Source organism: Macaca mulatta, chromosome 3 (genome assembly GCF_049350105.2).
Source record: "Macaca mulatta isolate MMU2019108-1 chromosome 3, T2T-MMU8v2.0, whole genome shotgun sequence".
Lineage (NCBI taxonomy): Eukaryota > Metazoa > Chordata > Mammalia > Primates > Cercopithecidae > Macaca > Macaca mulatta.
In genome coordinates this window covers 35074586-35089920 of record NC_133408.1, presented here as the reverse complement: position 1 = coordinate 35089920, position 15335 = coordinate 35074586, and the positions used below count along the sequence as shown (strand labels likewise).

The window sequence follows — 15335 nt, the reverse complement described above, 5'->3', positions numbered from 1 at the left end:
GCCGCAACCCTGACAGCTTCCCCGCGCCTCGCCCGCCCCACTGCGCCTGCGCGGAGTCGCCTCATTGTGACTCAGCAAGCGCGCCGCCTGCGAGAAGCGACTGGACGCTTCGAGAAGGGAAGCGGAAGGGCCAGGAGTGGGCGGGCCTGCGCGGCGCGGCGGGGTGGGATTGGCCGGATGGCTGGTGACGTCTTCGAGGCGCGCCGACGCTACTGGGCCGCGGCCTGGCGGGATTGGCCGGTCTCCGGGAGACGTCGTCGGGGCGCGCCCGGAAACCCGAAGGCCGAGACGGCTCTCAGGTCCGGGGGGTGCAGATAAATGGCCGTAGGCCGCTGGCGGCGTGATGTTGCGTTTTGCTGTGGGCGTAGGTGTGCGTCCGACAGCGTCTCGGTCCCAGTGTCGAGGTTCTTTTTGCTTTGCTACCCGGAGCCGACTACGAAGGAGGACACCTGCGTTTCTGTCTCCTCCATCTGTTACCGCAGCTGCCTGGGTCCCGCACGAGAGCTAGGTACGGGGCCGGGATTACGCTGTCCCCCGGGGCCAAGGTCTGCCGGGGGTCGGGCCTGCCAGAGGAGGTCAGGCTGTTCGGGGGTTCGGCCTGTCTGTTGAGAGTCCGGCTGTTTGCTGGGAACCGGGCTTGCTGAGGGTCTGGCTGTCTGTTGGGGGCCGGGCCTGCCGGGGGTCTGGCGGTTGGGGGTCCGGCCTGTCTTCTGGGGGCCGGGCCTGCCATTGGGGCCGTAGTACCGAGTCGGACGGGATCGTTAACTCGCCAGCCGAGCGACAGCCACGTAGAAGTGTCTGTTTTCTTGCTACATGCCCGGCCCGCCAGGGTAGGGTGTTGGCTTCTTCGGACGTCTGTTGTGAGTCCAGAACAAAATCATTTGGGGATTCACATCAAATTCTTGTGAATTCCTTGAACAAAACAATTTCGGAACGCTTGCTGTGTGTCGGGCACGGGGAGCTAATAAAAAAGCAGCTGATCCGTAATTGGAAACTGTGGGCGAATATGGGCAGGGAAAGAACTAATGGGCACCTTGAGTAGCGGGTGTGTAACTTAGAGGGAACTGGGGAGGCTTGGAGTGGCTTTAAACCGAGGCAGGAGGGGATGAGTAGACGTTTGCTGTGGGCGAGAGTGTTCCAGTCACAGGGGACAGCCTAGGAGGCCTCCAGGAGGGTGGAGAGCGCTGATGGGAGGATCAGGAAAAGGCCCCGGGAGGGCTAGTAGTGGCTACTAGATGACGGGAACCTCGTGAGCCCCAGGAAAAGGCTCCAGGAGGGCTGTTGGGTACTAGATCATGGAGGGGACCTCGTGAACCCCTTGATTCTCTCTTGAGTGCAGCAGTTTCACCAGCTGTTTGCCTGTTTTCCATGGTGACTTAACAGCTTGCGCTTCTCCCTGATCAACTCCAGGTTGATGTCATCGAGGAATAAGTTCACAGACTCAGTGCCTAAGGGAGTTGGAGAGGCGAGGGACAGAGTTAAATCTCCTCTGGATAATGGAGTCAGCTAACGTGATTTAGCACCTAGTAACAGAGTTTTGTTTATGTCAACAAGTATATTCCATGGATAAAATTGTGACTTAAAATTCACCAGAATCGTAATCATCACTGGCAGTTGTGTGAATTGGCTCTCGCCCCTCTCAGTGTGAGTTAAAATAGAAACCCGAGTTCAAGGAGTGCTTCATAGACTAGGAATTAAAAGGCTAGAAAGGAGTCCGTGTCTCTTAATGGGATTAAGTACGAGTGGCCGATACCTGGTATTTGTACTCAAACTCCATTGAACGCTACCCACACAGCGCGTTTGTTGACTTTCATTAGCTATGAATTGTAAATCCTGGTGACTGAAGGGCAGTCCAGTTTTCCTCCTAACTATTCTAATTCTCGTAGGTGATACTTAACTCTGCCCTCAGCGTTTTGAGCACTGTTCTCATAATGGAGTTTCCTGATTTGGGGAAGCATTGCTCAGAAAAAACTTGCAAGCAGCTAGGTAAGTACTTTTAAGAGACTTAATGGAAAATGGTATTTTGTTGGGGGGAAGCTGACTGTTATGTTAATTAGCTGATAATTGTGTCTAGGCCTTCCTGGCTTTTCAGTATTGGGAACTGCGCTGGTGCAGGTTCTGTTGGACACTTAGCATCCACCACAGGCAGGGTGCAGGGGTGCAGGCTGGCAGGGCTGAGTGGATCCAGTGTGCTGTTTGAGTACTTGCAATGCCTCAGGCCATGGGGTCGGTCTCTAGAAGACAGCCTGACCCTGGGATTGTTTTCGAATGTGTGGGCCTTGAGGACCTATCCATCTTATAAGCCTGAAGCACTCAGTGTAGGTAAACACTTTGATAGTCCCTTCTAGAATTATTTTGTTCCAGTCTTTAAAACACTTCCCTGTTTTTTGTGTTTTAGATTTTCTTCCAGTAAAATGTGATGCGTGTAAACAAGATTTCTGTAAAGATCATTTTACATATGCTGCACATAAGTGTCCGTTTGCATTCCAGAAGGTAATTCATTCTTGATTCAAAAGATTCTCATCTTCACTGTCTGAAGCTGCACTGTCTTGCTGGTATGGTAGGACTAGCCACGTGTGGCTAACTCAGTGAAACTTAAATTTTAAAATCCAGTTTCTCAATCCCACTAGCCTTGTTTCACGTGCCCGCTGTTAGGCAGTACAGATGAACATTTCTGCCCTCACAGGACTTTCTGTTGGATGACTCTCAGGCAACTGAGATCTTATTGTCAGGGACTCATGGAGTCACTTAGTTGTAACCTTGTGTTCCAGGCTTACTTAAGATGTTCAAGGGCTGGGCGCGGTGGCTCAAGCCTGTAATCCCAGCACTTTGGGAGGCCGAGACGGGCGGATCACGAGGTCAGGAGATCGAGACCATCCTGGCTAACACGGTGAAACCCTGCTTCTACTAAAAAAATACAAAAAACTAGCTGGGCATGGTGGCGGGCGCCTGTAGTCCCGGCTACTCAGGAGGCTGAGGCAGGAGAATAGTGTGAACCCAGGAGGCGGAGCTTGCAGTGAGCTGAGATCCAACCACTGCACTCCAGCCTGGGCGACAGAGCAAGACTCCATCTCAAAAAAAAAAAAAAAAAAAAGATGTTCAAATACATGGTTCCTTTGATCCATTACACCATAGCTGTGTCTTCACGGGATGCAAGAGAGGTTTTAATATTTGACTTGGAAGCCAATCAGGAAGGCAGTAAATATGCTTATTTATTTGAATAACTGCAGCCTTGACGTCGTATTTTGGTGACTGCCAGAGTACACAGTAGAAACTGAAAGAGGACTCTAAGGACCTGAGCTTGCCCCCGAGTCCAGAGGTTTGAGACTTCTGTTGTTGACTTTTCAGATGGTTCCCAGCCCATGTTCGCTTTGTCTCTGGTTAGGTCACAGGTCGTTTTGGTGAACTCTGCCGCTTGACCCTGGTGGCGGTGGTAATGTGGGTGGCCCAGCATTCTGTGCTCTGATCAGTGTTGGCCAGCGTCTGACCCTCCAGCCATTTTTAGGTCATCACCGAGGGTAGGGAGAGTGACTCACATTCCCTGCGTTTACTAGGCACAGATGACTAAGCCAGACTGCCCAGCATGTCTTCCCACTGCCCCTTCCTGCCCCGGCATGGGCGGGGTCTGGCTGGAGACCATTTACTAATCATTTCTTCATTTGACCAAATGAGGGAGCACCACCACCTGTGACTCTCCCAGCTCGGGCTGCAGATAATTAAGTTGTGCCCATAATTCTGTGATCACCTGTCACCCGTTTGATGTCGGTTGCCACCTCAGTTTTCTCATTGGCCTTTCCATCAACTCCTGTCCTGGCTCAGGTTTTTAGCCTTGCTGGACCTTAGCTGCTGGGCGGTCCTCCCCTCCAGAGCCCCCAGCTCAGGTTTTTAGCCTTGCTGGGCCTTCAGCTGCTGGGCGGTCCACCCCTCAGAGCCCCTGCAACCTTTGCCTGCAGCCAGTGACGGTTGTTAGTGCCTGGGAGCTCGCCCTGGTTACACGTGGCCTCATCTGGGCACAAACAACTTTCCAGGTACATAGAAGCCGCCGGGAAACCGCAGAAGGGATCAGGCCGTTGGTGATTGAGGGGAGCTGGAGGGTCTTTGTGGTCTGTGTTTCCCTCCATCTCCTCCCTGTGGAGGCGTCTGGGCAGGCTCTGCTCTCACCTGGGCGATGCCAGCCTGAGATGGCCCCAGTTGGTTTCTGCAGTCAGCTGAAGTCCATTCGTTGAAATTTCACTAGACTCCTTAGGGCAGCTGATGCCCACATTCTAGAGATGGCTGCCGCTAATCCGTGACCCAACGATGCTTTGTTGTCAGAGGGCTCAGGAGACCGGTTTTTGTACTCTGTGTTTAAGTGTGTGCCGCGCAGGAGTACCCGTTTAAAACTTTTGTGAGTGTAGGTTGTATGAGTCTCAGATGCCATCTTACCTTTGTTTTTAGGATGTTCAGGTCCCGGTATGCCCACTCTGTAATACTCCCATCCCAGTGAAAAAGGGCCAGATACCAGATGTGGTGGTTAGCGATCACATTGACAGAGACTGTGACTCTCATCCTGGGAAGAAGAAAGAGAAGGTAAGGACAGAGCCCACCTCAGTTCCTTCATCCGAGAAGCCTGGTTTTTCCTTGGGAAGAGTCAGTTTTCTACCTGAAAGTTAGTCTCAATAGTTGATATACAAAGTAGAAAAGTTGTGACCTAAGGCTGCATTGTCCCTGTGCTAAACTGCGAGCGGCCTGAGTTTTGAGTTTTATAAATGTTCTTTAACATGAGGGATCCCAGGTCAGGTTCGTCGTTCTTGACTGGAATTTACTAGTTTACCTCCTGAGACGGAGAATTCACATGGCTTTCTAGATCCATTCTGTTCATGTGTGTTTCATTTCTTTTTTTGTTTTCTTTTTTTGAGACAGAGTCTCGCTCTGTCACCCAGGCTGGAGTGCAGTGGTGCCGTCTTGGCTCACCGCAACCTCCGCCTCCTGGGTTCAAGCGATTCTCATGCCTCAGCCTCCTGAGTAGCTGGGACTACAGGTGTATGCCACCACATCCAGCTAACTTTTGTATTTTTAGCAGAGACAGGGTTTCACTGTGTTGGCCAGGCTGGTCCTGGAACTCCTGACCTCATGGTCTGCCTGCCTCAGCCTCCCAAAGTGCTGAGATTATAGGCGTGAGCCACCACACCCAGCTCAAGGAGCTTCTCTAGGGAGCTGGCTACTGTCAGGCTTAATCTGTTCCTAGTCACGGGTCCTGGTTGGTGGTTACAAACTATCTTAGTATATGATGTTCAGTACTTTACAATTATATTACCATAAACCAAGTAACTCTTAGTCTCAAACATAGAGAATAAAATCGGTGTTCCTTAGTCTGCCACACAAAACCCTCTGTACGGAAGCTTGCTCTGGTCCCCCCCTTTCTGGCCCTGTCTGGTTCCCCCTGCTGTGGCTGTATCCTGGGACCTTCAGCCTTTGGAGGTCTCTTAAGCCTCTGAGACACCACAGCTCTCTCTGGCGTACCCACTTCTCCCACACGACACAGTTTCCCATGGTGGGGGCTCACCTAGCACTGCCCTAAGGCCCCCGCACAGGTGTGCCCTCCAGGCTGCTGCTGGCTCACTCTGCTCCCGCCCTTGTGGCGGGCATGGTCTGTTCTGCCTGCATCCCTGCATGGGTCCCTCCTGCATGGTCGCTCAGCATGGCCATGCCTGCCTGCCTTGACCGGAGGGCCACCCCCGGCTGCTGGAACCCTCCCCACTCTGCTTGCTGCCTTCCCCTTTTGGAGTTCTGACTCCTAGGAATTTACATGGCTGCCTACACCCTGGCACCAAAAAAAAAAAACACTGGGTACAGGGACATGATAGATATTTTCCTTGATGGGGACAACCTCCCCTGTCCCAGAGCTCCTGGAGCCAGTGCCTCTAGGGGGCTTGCCTGTCACCCGTGCTTGGCCTCCTTCCCTCCTGCTCCCTGCTTCCTGGCTGCTGCTGTCTGTTGTCCTCCCAGCAGCCCCTCCGGGCCATCTTCACGGAAATCCCAGCTTCAATGCTGGCTTTTCTTTTTTCTTTTTTTTTTTTTTTAAAGGGACAAAGTCTTGCTCTGTTGCCCAGGCTGGAGTGCAGTGGCGCGAGGTTGCTCACTGCAACCTCTGCGTCCTGGATTCTAGCAATTCCCCTGCCTCAGCCTCCCGAGTAGTTGGAATTACAGGCACACGCTGCCATGCCTGGCTAATTTTTTATATTTTAGTAGAGATGGGGGTTTCACCGTGTTGCCCAAGCTGGTCTCGAACTCCTGAGCTCAGGCACTTCAGCCGTCTTGGCTTCCCAAAGTGCTAGGATGACAGGCATGAGCCACCGTACCCGGCCCCATGTTCTTCTTACCTGCACTGAGATGGTCAAATGAAATTTTGCATCTGTACTCGGTGCAGACAGGAGCCATGTCTAGTTTAAATGTTAAATGTGAATGTTCTTACTGGGGGCTGTTAAAAGAATTTCTTATTAAGGCCGGCACAGTGACTCACACATGTATTCTTAGCACTTTGGGAGGCCAAGGTGGGAGGATCACTTGAGGCTGAGTTTGAGACCAGCCTGGGCAACATGGGAAGACCCCATGTCTACTAAAATAGACAAAATTAGCTGCACGTGGCGGTGTGCACCTGCAGTACCAGGTACTAGGGAGGCTGAAGCAGGAGAATCACTTGAGCCCAGGAGGCAGAGGTTGCAGTGAGCCGAGATTGAACGACTGCACTCCAGCCTGGGCAACAGAGCGAGACCCTGTCTCCAAAAAAAGAACGACTTGTTGAAGTCATTTTGCTCTCTCAGATTTTTATATACCGTTGCTCAAAAGAGGGCTGCAAGAAGAAAGAGATGCTGCAGATGGCATGTGCCCAGTGTCACGGCAACTTCTGTATCCAGCACAGACACCCTTTGGACCATAGCTGCAGACACGGGAGTCGCCCTACCGTCAAAGCCGGGTGAGAAGAGACTCAGCTGCGATGGCTTGGAACACGCAGTAGCTTGCGTGGAAGCAGCTTGCACTCTAGTGGGAGGCGGTGCCCCATCGAGCACCGTCCCACACTGACTGCTGACCTTGTTTGTTGAGGGAGATGGGACTATAATAAAGTTGAATGCTGAAGTTGATTCTGGTGGTTCTCATTTCTCACTACTGCCGTCACCAAGTACTACAAACTGGGCGGCTCAAACCACAGAAATCAGTTCTTTCACAGTTCTGGGGGCTGGAAGTCCAGGCGCAGGGTGTTGGCAGTGCCGGCCCCTTCTGAGGCCTGCGGGGAGCATCGGCTTCATCTCCCCAGCATCTCGGAGCTCGTCGATGCGCAACCCCAGTCTCCACCTTCATCTTCACACGCCATTCTGTGTGTGTCCTGACTTCCCCTTTTTGTAAGGATGCTGGTCATGTGATCCCACACTCGTGATCCCTTAAAGACTTGTGACTTCTGGAAAGACCCTGTCTCCACAGAAGGTCACACTCTGAGGTACTGAGTCTAGGGCTCCAGCGTGTCTTGGGGATATGAGTCAACTCAATGCTAATATTTGTCAAATTGGGAGGCATCTGCATCTGCTAAGCTGTTGCACCTGGTGGTGTCTTGTGTCCGTCCCTGGGCCGGGTCGGTGGTAGTCGCTTACCTGCAGGAAGCTGTGTGGGTTCTTGCGGTCAGCACGTGGAGGCTGAGCTGACCATCCACCCTCTCTGTAGGTGCTCACCCATGACAGCCTCTGAATCTAAGCCGTCGGGAGATTTCCTCGCCCTGGCTCCTGGAGTGCTGGCCCAGCGACTCAGATACTGGTTCACCCGGCTCATGTGAACACAGTTAGGTCTGCGTGGGGTGCTGCAGCTCTTCAGTGGTGACCATGGAAAGGCTGCATGTGTAACTACAGTGTGACGCGATGCTCCAGTGGTGTGACTTCATCAGAGTGGATGAAGGACACAGGACCGGGGCCCCAGGTTACAAAAGCAGCTCACTCCACAAGCTCGCAGCAGCATCGAAGAGCTGGTTTCTGAAACAGCTTTCTGCCCTCCAAGATCTTCAGACCAACCCTTCTGTGTCATTCAAGACAAACCTGAAGAGAGCTGTTCTTTGTGGTGGAAAGTAGAGTGATTAGGTCCTTCCCATCCGCGCTGCCGTGTGGGTTATCTCCGCTCTAGAAAACTTCCACACTCGGGTACCCCTGTACTTCTAATGGCAAATAGCCTGAAACCGTGAAACTTTCCCATTGAAATACACACATTAGGCCGGGCGTGGTGCCTCACACCTGTAATCCCAGCACTTTGGGAGGGCGAGGTGGGTGGATCACCTAAGGTCAGGAGTTCAAAACCAGCAAACACCAGACGGCTCACTTATGCGCTCTTCACCATGTTGCCTCTGTAACGATGTGGCTCTCTGGCCGAGAAGGTGGGGAAGGACATCCACCTGCCTGGCTGAGGGTTCTTGTCCAGCGGTGGCCACAGGCACTACTCGCATTCCCTGAGGCACGGCTGTGCCTGCTCCTGACTTCCAAGGGGCTGGGACTCGCTGTGTGAGAGAAGGTGTGTCTTCTTGGACCAATTGTCCCTGCCACAGCCAACTTAAAACAGGCACAGTTCAGCCAGGTGCAGTGGCTCACGCCTGTAATCCCAGCACTTTGGGAGGCGGAGGCAGGCGGATCACCTGAGGTCAGGAGTTGGAGACCAGCCTGGTCAACATGGTGAAACCCCATCTCTACTAAAACAAAAATTAGCCAGGTGTGGTGGTGGCACATGCTTGTAATGCCAGCTATTCAGGAGGCTGTGGCAGGAGAATCACTTGAACTTGGGAGGCAGAGGTTGCAGTGAGCCAAGATTGTGCCACTGCACCTCCAGCCTGGGAGACGGTGAGACTCAAAAAAAAAAAAAAAAAAAAAAACACAGTTGTCAGCAGCCAGCCAGCCTGAGAGACAGCTGCTTTGCACCTGGATGTGATTTCAGCACCAGCAAAGTTGCAAAATGCCACCTGTTGAAGATGGCTCTGTCCAGTGACGAAGCAGTGGAAACTTCCAGAAGTGACTTAAAACGACAATGGCAGGATAGGGCTTCCTCAAGTACTGGAGATTACAGGAGACTGGGTTTTATAGGATTGAAGAGCAGAAAGCCAAAACAATGCAGGGGAGGGGAGGGAGGGTGGGGTGTGAGGTCCACAGTCCTTCGTGGCTTAGATGACAGATGCACCCTTCGTGGCCTGACACTCTCCACCACTGATTTTGTGAAGCGATGAACACGGGTAACATAAATACTGGTCTTAGGTTTATACTGACAGCTGCTATGCGCATCAAGAGTGCAGTGATTTTCTGGGAACTTAGGGGGTGCTGGAATAAGGTGAAATAAAATGCCCCCGAGTTCCATCCTGATCTGAACTGTCCTGGCCATCCAGATGTGCCCACCAGGCAACCCGCTGAGAGTTCACAAAAACATGAGCCACTGCATTTTTTTTTTTCTGGTTTCACCATCTAAAAATGTAACGGGAAGGGTTTGTATTGTTTCCGTTGTATGAAAAGGTGATCAGACCTGCAGTCAGGCAAACAATGTTTCTGTCAATGACGGACCACGCGATGATGCTGTATTTTCACTATACCTTTTTATTTCAATCTGTCACAAACTTGTTTGCTTTCATTACTTTTAATTGACATAATTGTACATATTGATGGGGTACATTGTGGTATTTGGAGGAGTTTGAGACCAGCCTGGCCAACATGGTGAAACCCCGTCCCCCCTAAAAATATAAGCAGCCAGTCATGGTGGTGGGCACCTGTAATCCCAGCTACTTGGGAGGCTGAGGCAGGAAGATTGCTTGGACCCGGGAGGCAGAGGTTGCAGGGAGTCAAGATCGCACCACTGTACTCTAGCCTGGGTGACAGAGCAAGACTCCATCTCAAAAAAAACAAGTAAAAACAAGCTGGTCACCCTTCAGTCCGACAGAATGCTGGGATGTAATCCTCCCAGCAGGCTGGACCACACCAGGCCTAGGTTTAGAAGCACAAACACGCAGCGCCGTGCCACAGTGGCCCACAGCATTCAGCGCACTCACACTCTGCACACGTTTGTCACCTGGGAGCCACAGACTACGCCCTACAGCCTAGGTGTGGAGGAGGCCGGACCATCGGACCATTGAACTGTGTCAGTCACTCTAGGATGTTTGCACAACAATGCAATCACCTGACCACGCACATCCCTGACACTAGGTGACATGTGACTGTTTCTGTGCTTATTTCATGGGGTCTGTCCTAGGCCAGCGGTTCCCAAGCCCTAGCCTGTGTCAAAACACAGGGCTCCTTTCGGGAGGGTGCTGGACCCCACCCCGAGGCCCTGATTCTGTGGTCTGAGGTGGACTCAGGTTTACACCTGGAGCTGCCTGGGTGACACGTCTGGTCTGGGACTGCGCCTGGACAAGCCGTTTCCCTGCGTCTCCAGCACTGCCGGCCATGTGTGCTGTGGAGCAGTGAAAGTGCAGACGGCACAGTGTTCAGTGTGGTTAAGTTTAAAAACCACTAACTTGGTTCAGTCAGTGGAAAACTTAGGTACGTTAGGAACCTGGGTATGTGAACTGAATTTGCAGATGAGGTGTTCTAATGAAAAAATGGTTTTAATTTTTAAAGTCTTAAGAAACAATGTTCTGATAATTTAATGTTCAAATTGAGATGTTTCCAGCCGGGCCCAGTGGCTTACGCCTGGAATCCCAGCACCTTGGGAGGCTGAGGTGGGAGGATTGCTTGAGCCCAGACATTTGAGACAGGATTGGGCAATGTAGTAAGATGAAGTATCTCAAAAAAATAAGTAGCCGGGCATGATGGTGTGTGCATGTGGTCCCAGTTACTCAGGAGGCTGAGGTGGGTGGATTACCTGAGCCTGGGGACGTCAAGGCTGCAGTGAGCTGTGATCACACCGCTGCACTCCAGCCTGGGTGACAGAGAGCAAGACTGTCTCATTTAAAAAAAAAAAAAAAAAACAGGCGCGGTGGCTCACACCTGTAATCCCAGCATTTTGGGAGGCTGAGGCAGGCGGATCACAAGGTCAGGAGTTCAAGACCAGCCTGGCCAACATGGTACCACCCCGTCTCTATTAAAAATACAAAAATTAGCCAGGCGTGGTGGCAGGCACCTGTAATCCCAGCTACTTGGGAGTCAGGAGAATCACTTGAACCCAGGAAGAGGAGTTGCAGTAAGCTGAGATTGTGCTATTGCATTCCAGCCTGGCCCACAGAGTGACACTCTGTCTCAAAAAAAAAAAAAAAAAAAAAGTGTCCAAAACACACTGGGCTTTGAAGACAATACCAAATATCTATCGGTCTGTCTGTCTATCTGTCTGTCTCTCTCTCTCTCACTCACTGTTAAAAGTATTGTTTCTGGCCGGGCGCGGTGGCTCAAGCCTGTAATCCCAGCACTTTGGGAGGCCGAGACGGGTGGATCACGAGGTCAGGAGATCCAGACCATCCTGGCTAACACAGTGAAACCCCGTCTCTACTAAAAAATACAAAAAACTAGCCGGGCGAGGTGGCGGGCGCCTGTAGTCCCAGCTACTCGGAAGGCTGAGGCAGGAGAATGGCGTAAGCCCGGGAGGCGGAGCTTGCAGTGAGCTGAGATCCGGCCACTGCACTCCAGCCTGGGCGACAGAGCGAGACTCCGTCTCAAAAAAAAAAAAAAAAAAAAAATATTGTTTCCATGTTGCCTTTATTGTAGAGTGGGGTCCAGGCATCCACTGGGAGGCTTGGAACAGATCCCCAGAGGATAAACAGGGACTGCTGTATAATTTTTGTAGCACAGAGTTAGAAATGTGTGTATATTTTCTAGAAATGCAAATAAAACCAAAGCCTGAAGAGCAAAAAAATTTATATGTTGAAATAATATTTTGAATATGCTAGGTTAATAAAGCATTAAAATGAATTTCACTTGTTTAAAAAATATTTACATGTCGAAATAATATTTTGAATATGCTAGGTTAATAAAGCATTAAAATGAATTTCACTTGTTTAAAAAATATTTACATGTTGAAATAATATTTTGAATATGCTAGGTTAATAAAGCATTAAAATGAATTTCACTTGCTGGGTTTTACTGTGGTTGCTCAAAATTTGGAAACTGGGTGGTCAGCTTGGTGCTGTCTCTGTTGGATGGCGTTGTCTAGCACTCTCACCAAAGGCCAAACAGCCCTGGCACGTTTTCTCAGCAGGGAGGGGCAGCGCCTGGTTCATGCGCTGGGTTTTCTGTCTTCGATTTGACGGAGTATTGAAGTATAAAACTTAAGAGCAAGGCCAGGCGTGGTGGCTCAGGCCTGTAAGACGAAAACTTTGGGGGGCCAAGGTGGATGGATCACTTGAACCCAGAAGTTCGAGACTAGCCTGGGCCACATGGCAAAACCCTGTCTCTACAAAAAATACAAAAATTAGCCAGGTGTGGTGCTGCATGCCCGGAGTTCCACCAACTCGGGAGACAGAGGTGAGAAGATTGCTTGAGCCCAGGACCTCAAGGCTGCAGTGAACCATGTTTGTGCCACTGCACTCCAGTCTGGATGACAGAGCGAGACCCTTCTCAAAAAAAAAGTTGGTGGAACCCGAAGCCTCCCTGATGGAAATGAAGGTGTCCCCAGAGCGTCACTCAGAGCAGGCGAGTCGGCCGTGGCCCCGCTGGCTGGAGCGTCAGAGCAGGTGAGTCGGCCGTGGCCCTCCTGGCCGGAGCGTGACTCAGAGCGGGCGAGTCGGCCGTGGCCCTCCTGGCTGGAGCGTCACCCAGAGCAGCGAGTCGGCTGTGGGCCCGCTGACTGGAGCATTAGAGTCAACCGTGGAGGTCACCAGCCCTGCCTGAAGAAGCGGATTTGGACCTGGACTGGTGGGGCGTGGCAGCAGATGTTTGCAGATGCAGAACATTTTCTCTCGCTAGGTTGGACAGGCTCCCAATCCTGTGCCTGGCGCCTCCCGTCGTCACCCCACCTGCCTACAGCAGGGGAAGCACGTCTCGGGAAGCGTCCTCGCCCCCTGCTCTGGGGGCTCTCCTTTGTCTGAGTTGGGCTTTGGCTGGCATCACTGGGTTTTTTGGGCAGGGCCCAGGGCCACTCTGTCGCCCCTGGTGCCCGGCATTTTGGACGGGATCCTGGGAGCCTGGCTGCTACTTCCCTTTCTGGTGTACGGGCTGCAGTATGAAACATTTTCACAAGATGTCCCCAAAAGGCCTTTGAGTCAGAGTGAGGGTTGACAGCGTCCAGCATTCCTGGTGAGAAATTAGGTGCAGCGTCACAGGAAGGACGGATATAACCAGCCCGTCAATCCTAACTCAGTTTCTCTAGGTTAACAAAGTTAAAAGGGGTCGGGGATATTTTTAAATGTACTCTTCATTAACCTTCCAGATGTATTCTTTTCTGTAAGCCTAAGACTGCACTTGAAAGATCAGCTCTGAAATGAGTTCCTAAAATAGGTCAGTGGCTGAAATTGCCGTAGTTTCCCAAATGTTAAGCTTAAGAATGAGGATCTTTCGGCCGGGCGCGGTGGCTCACGCCTGTAATCCCAGCACTTTGGAAGGCTGAGGTGGGCGGATCACGAGGTCAGGCGTTTGAGACCAGCCTGGCCAGCATGATGAAACCCCGTCTCGACTAAAGATACAAAAAAAATTAGCCAGGCGTGGTGGCACGTGCCTATGTAATCCCAGCTACTTGGGAGGCTGAGGCAGGAGAATCGCTTGAACCCAGGAGGTGGAGTTTGCAGTGAACTGAGATCGTGGCATTGCACTCCAGCCTGGGTGACAGGGTGAGACTCTGCCTCAAAAAAAAAGAAAAAAAACACTTTTTAGAGCAGCTCTCTAATTTTGCATTCTGGATTTTTTTTTTTTTTTTGAGGCAGAGTCCCGCTCTGTCGCCCAGGCTGGAGTGCACTGGCGTGATCTTGGCTCACTGCAAGCTCCACCTTCTGGGTTCACACCATTCTCCTGCCTCAGCCTCCCGAGTAGCTGGGAATACAGGCGCCTGCCACCTCGCCCAGCTAATTTTTTGTATTTTTAGTAGAGATGGGGATATTCACCGTGTTAGCCAGGATGGTCTCAATCTCCTGACCTTGTGATCTGCCTGCCTCGGCCTCCCAAAGCATTGGGATTACAGGTGTGAGCCACCACGCCCGGCCCGCATTCTGGATGTTTCATTCCACACTAAAGCTATTTTTGCAGATAGTTGTGCTGTGGTGAATCTTAAGAAAAAAATGAAACAGCAGTCCACTCAGAGGAGGCTCTTCATGGGCCAGCGTTTCCATCTCCTGGTTGCACTTGAACAGTCCCTAGAGAATGAGAGCAATTAGAAAGGTTACTGTTTCTATGGCAGTTGGGAAGAAAGTGTAAGACATTCTAGATAAAATTGGCTGTTCGGCGAGCCAGGGTCAGTGCACAGTGCTGAGCGGTGTGATCATTTGCTGGGGTGATTTGGGCCGGTTGTTGGGCTGGGCGTTGACTCAGTTCCCCAGGACTTCTGTGGCACCCACACTTTGTCAGTCATTCGCAGCCTCTGATTCTCTGTTCTGTGGGGGTCCAAGCCAATCTTCCATTGTGCTACATAGCTGGGTCTCTTGGCGGTAAATCTTGGAAGTTCTGTCTGAAGCAGTGATTCCTAAACTTGTTCAGGTGTCAGAAACCCAACCAGTCTTGGCCTTCCGGGGCCTACCAAGAACACAGCTGAACTGAGTGCTGCATGTGTTCTGACAATACGAGGTGCATTAGATACTGAATCTAGCGTAAACAGACAAGCATCCAGGGTGTGTCATGAAGTTTGTAGGAAGAAAGAGAAGTGGAGAAAGCGGTATCACTTTAAGCTTTGCTGTAAATGAGAAAAGCCAGCTTAATCCAATTTGAGGCCAGAGATCCTTGGGAGATGGTTGAGAGTATTTTGCAACAGTTGGACCGATCAGCTATGGTTCACAGTCTTATGAAAACAGCTAGTAACAGCCAGGCACGGTGGCTCACAGCTGTAATCCCAGTACTTTGAAAGGCGGAGGCGGGCAGATCACTGAAGTCAGGAGTTTGAGGCCAGCCTGGCTAACATGGTGAAATCCTGTCTATACTAAAAACAAAAATTTTCTGGGTGTGGTGGTGAGCACCTGGAATCCCAGCACTGTGGGAGGCCAAGGTGGGTGGTTCATTTGAGGTCAGGAGTTTGAGACCAGCCTGGACAACATGGTAAAACCCTGCCTCTACTAAAAATACAAAAATTAGCCGGGTGTGGTGGCGGGCACCTGTCGTCCCAGCTTTTCAGGAGGCCGATGCAGGAGAATTGCTTGAGCCCAGGAGATGGAGGCTGCAGTGACCCGAGATTGTGCCACTGCACTCCAGCCTGGGCAACACAGTGAGACTCTGTCT

General features: G+C 51.4%; 1 protein-coding gene across 2 annotated transcripts; it reads left to right on the top strand.

Annotated features, from left to right (window-relative positions):
* The first annotated feature begins 310 nt into the window (after positions 1-310).
* ZFAND2A (zinc finger AN1-type containing 2A) lies at positions 311-12048 on the top strand. 2 transcript variants are annotated; one of them, XM_015133122.3, is made up of 6 exons: positions 311-508; positions 1887-1986; positions 2399-2493; positions 4438-4569; positions 6804-6955; positions 7696-12048. In XM_015133122.3, exons 2-6 carry the CDS (start codon positions 1932-1934, stop codon positions 7802-7804), a joined length of 543 nt encoding a protein of 180 aa, XP_014988608.1. In that variant the 5' UTR covers positions 311-508; positions 1887-1931; the 3' UTR covers positions 7805-12048.
* The last annotated feature ends 3287 nt before the right edge of the window (positions 12049-15335 follow it).

Coding starts and splice junctions, on each gene's coding strand:
- ZFAND2A (XM_015133122.3), top strand. CDS start 1,932: ATGGAGTTTCCTGATTTGGGGAAGCATTGCTCAGAAAAAACTTGCAAG. Junction 1,987..2,398: donor AAAAACTTGCAAGCAGCTAG/GTAAGTACTTTT, acceptor TTTGTGTTTTAG/ATTTTCTTCCAGTAAAATGT. Junction 6,956..7,695: donor CGCCCTACCGTCAAAGCCGG/GTGAGAAGAGAC, acceptor CCCTCTCTGTAG/GTGCTCACCCATGACAGCCT.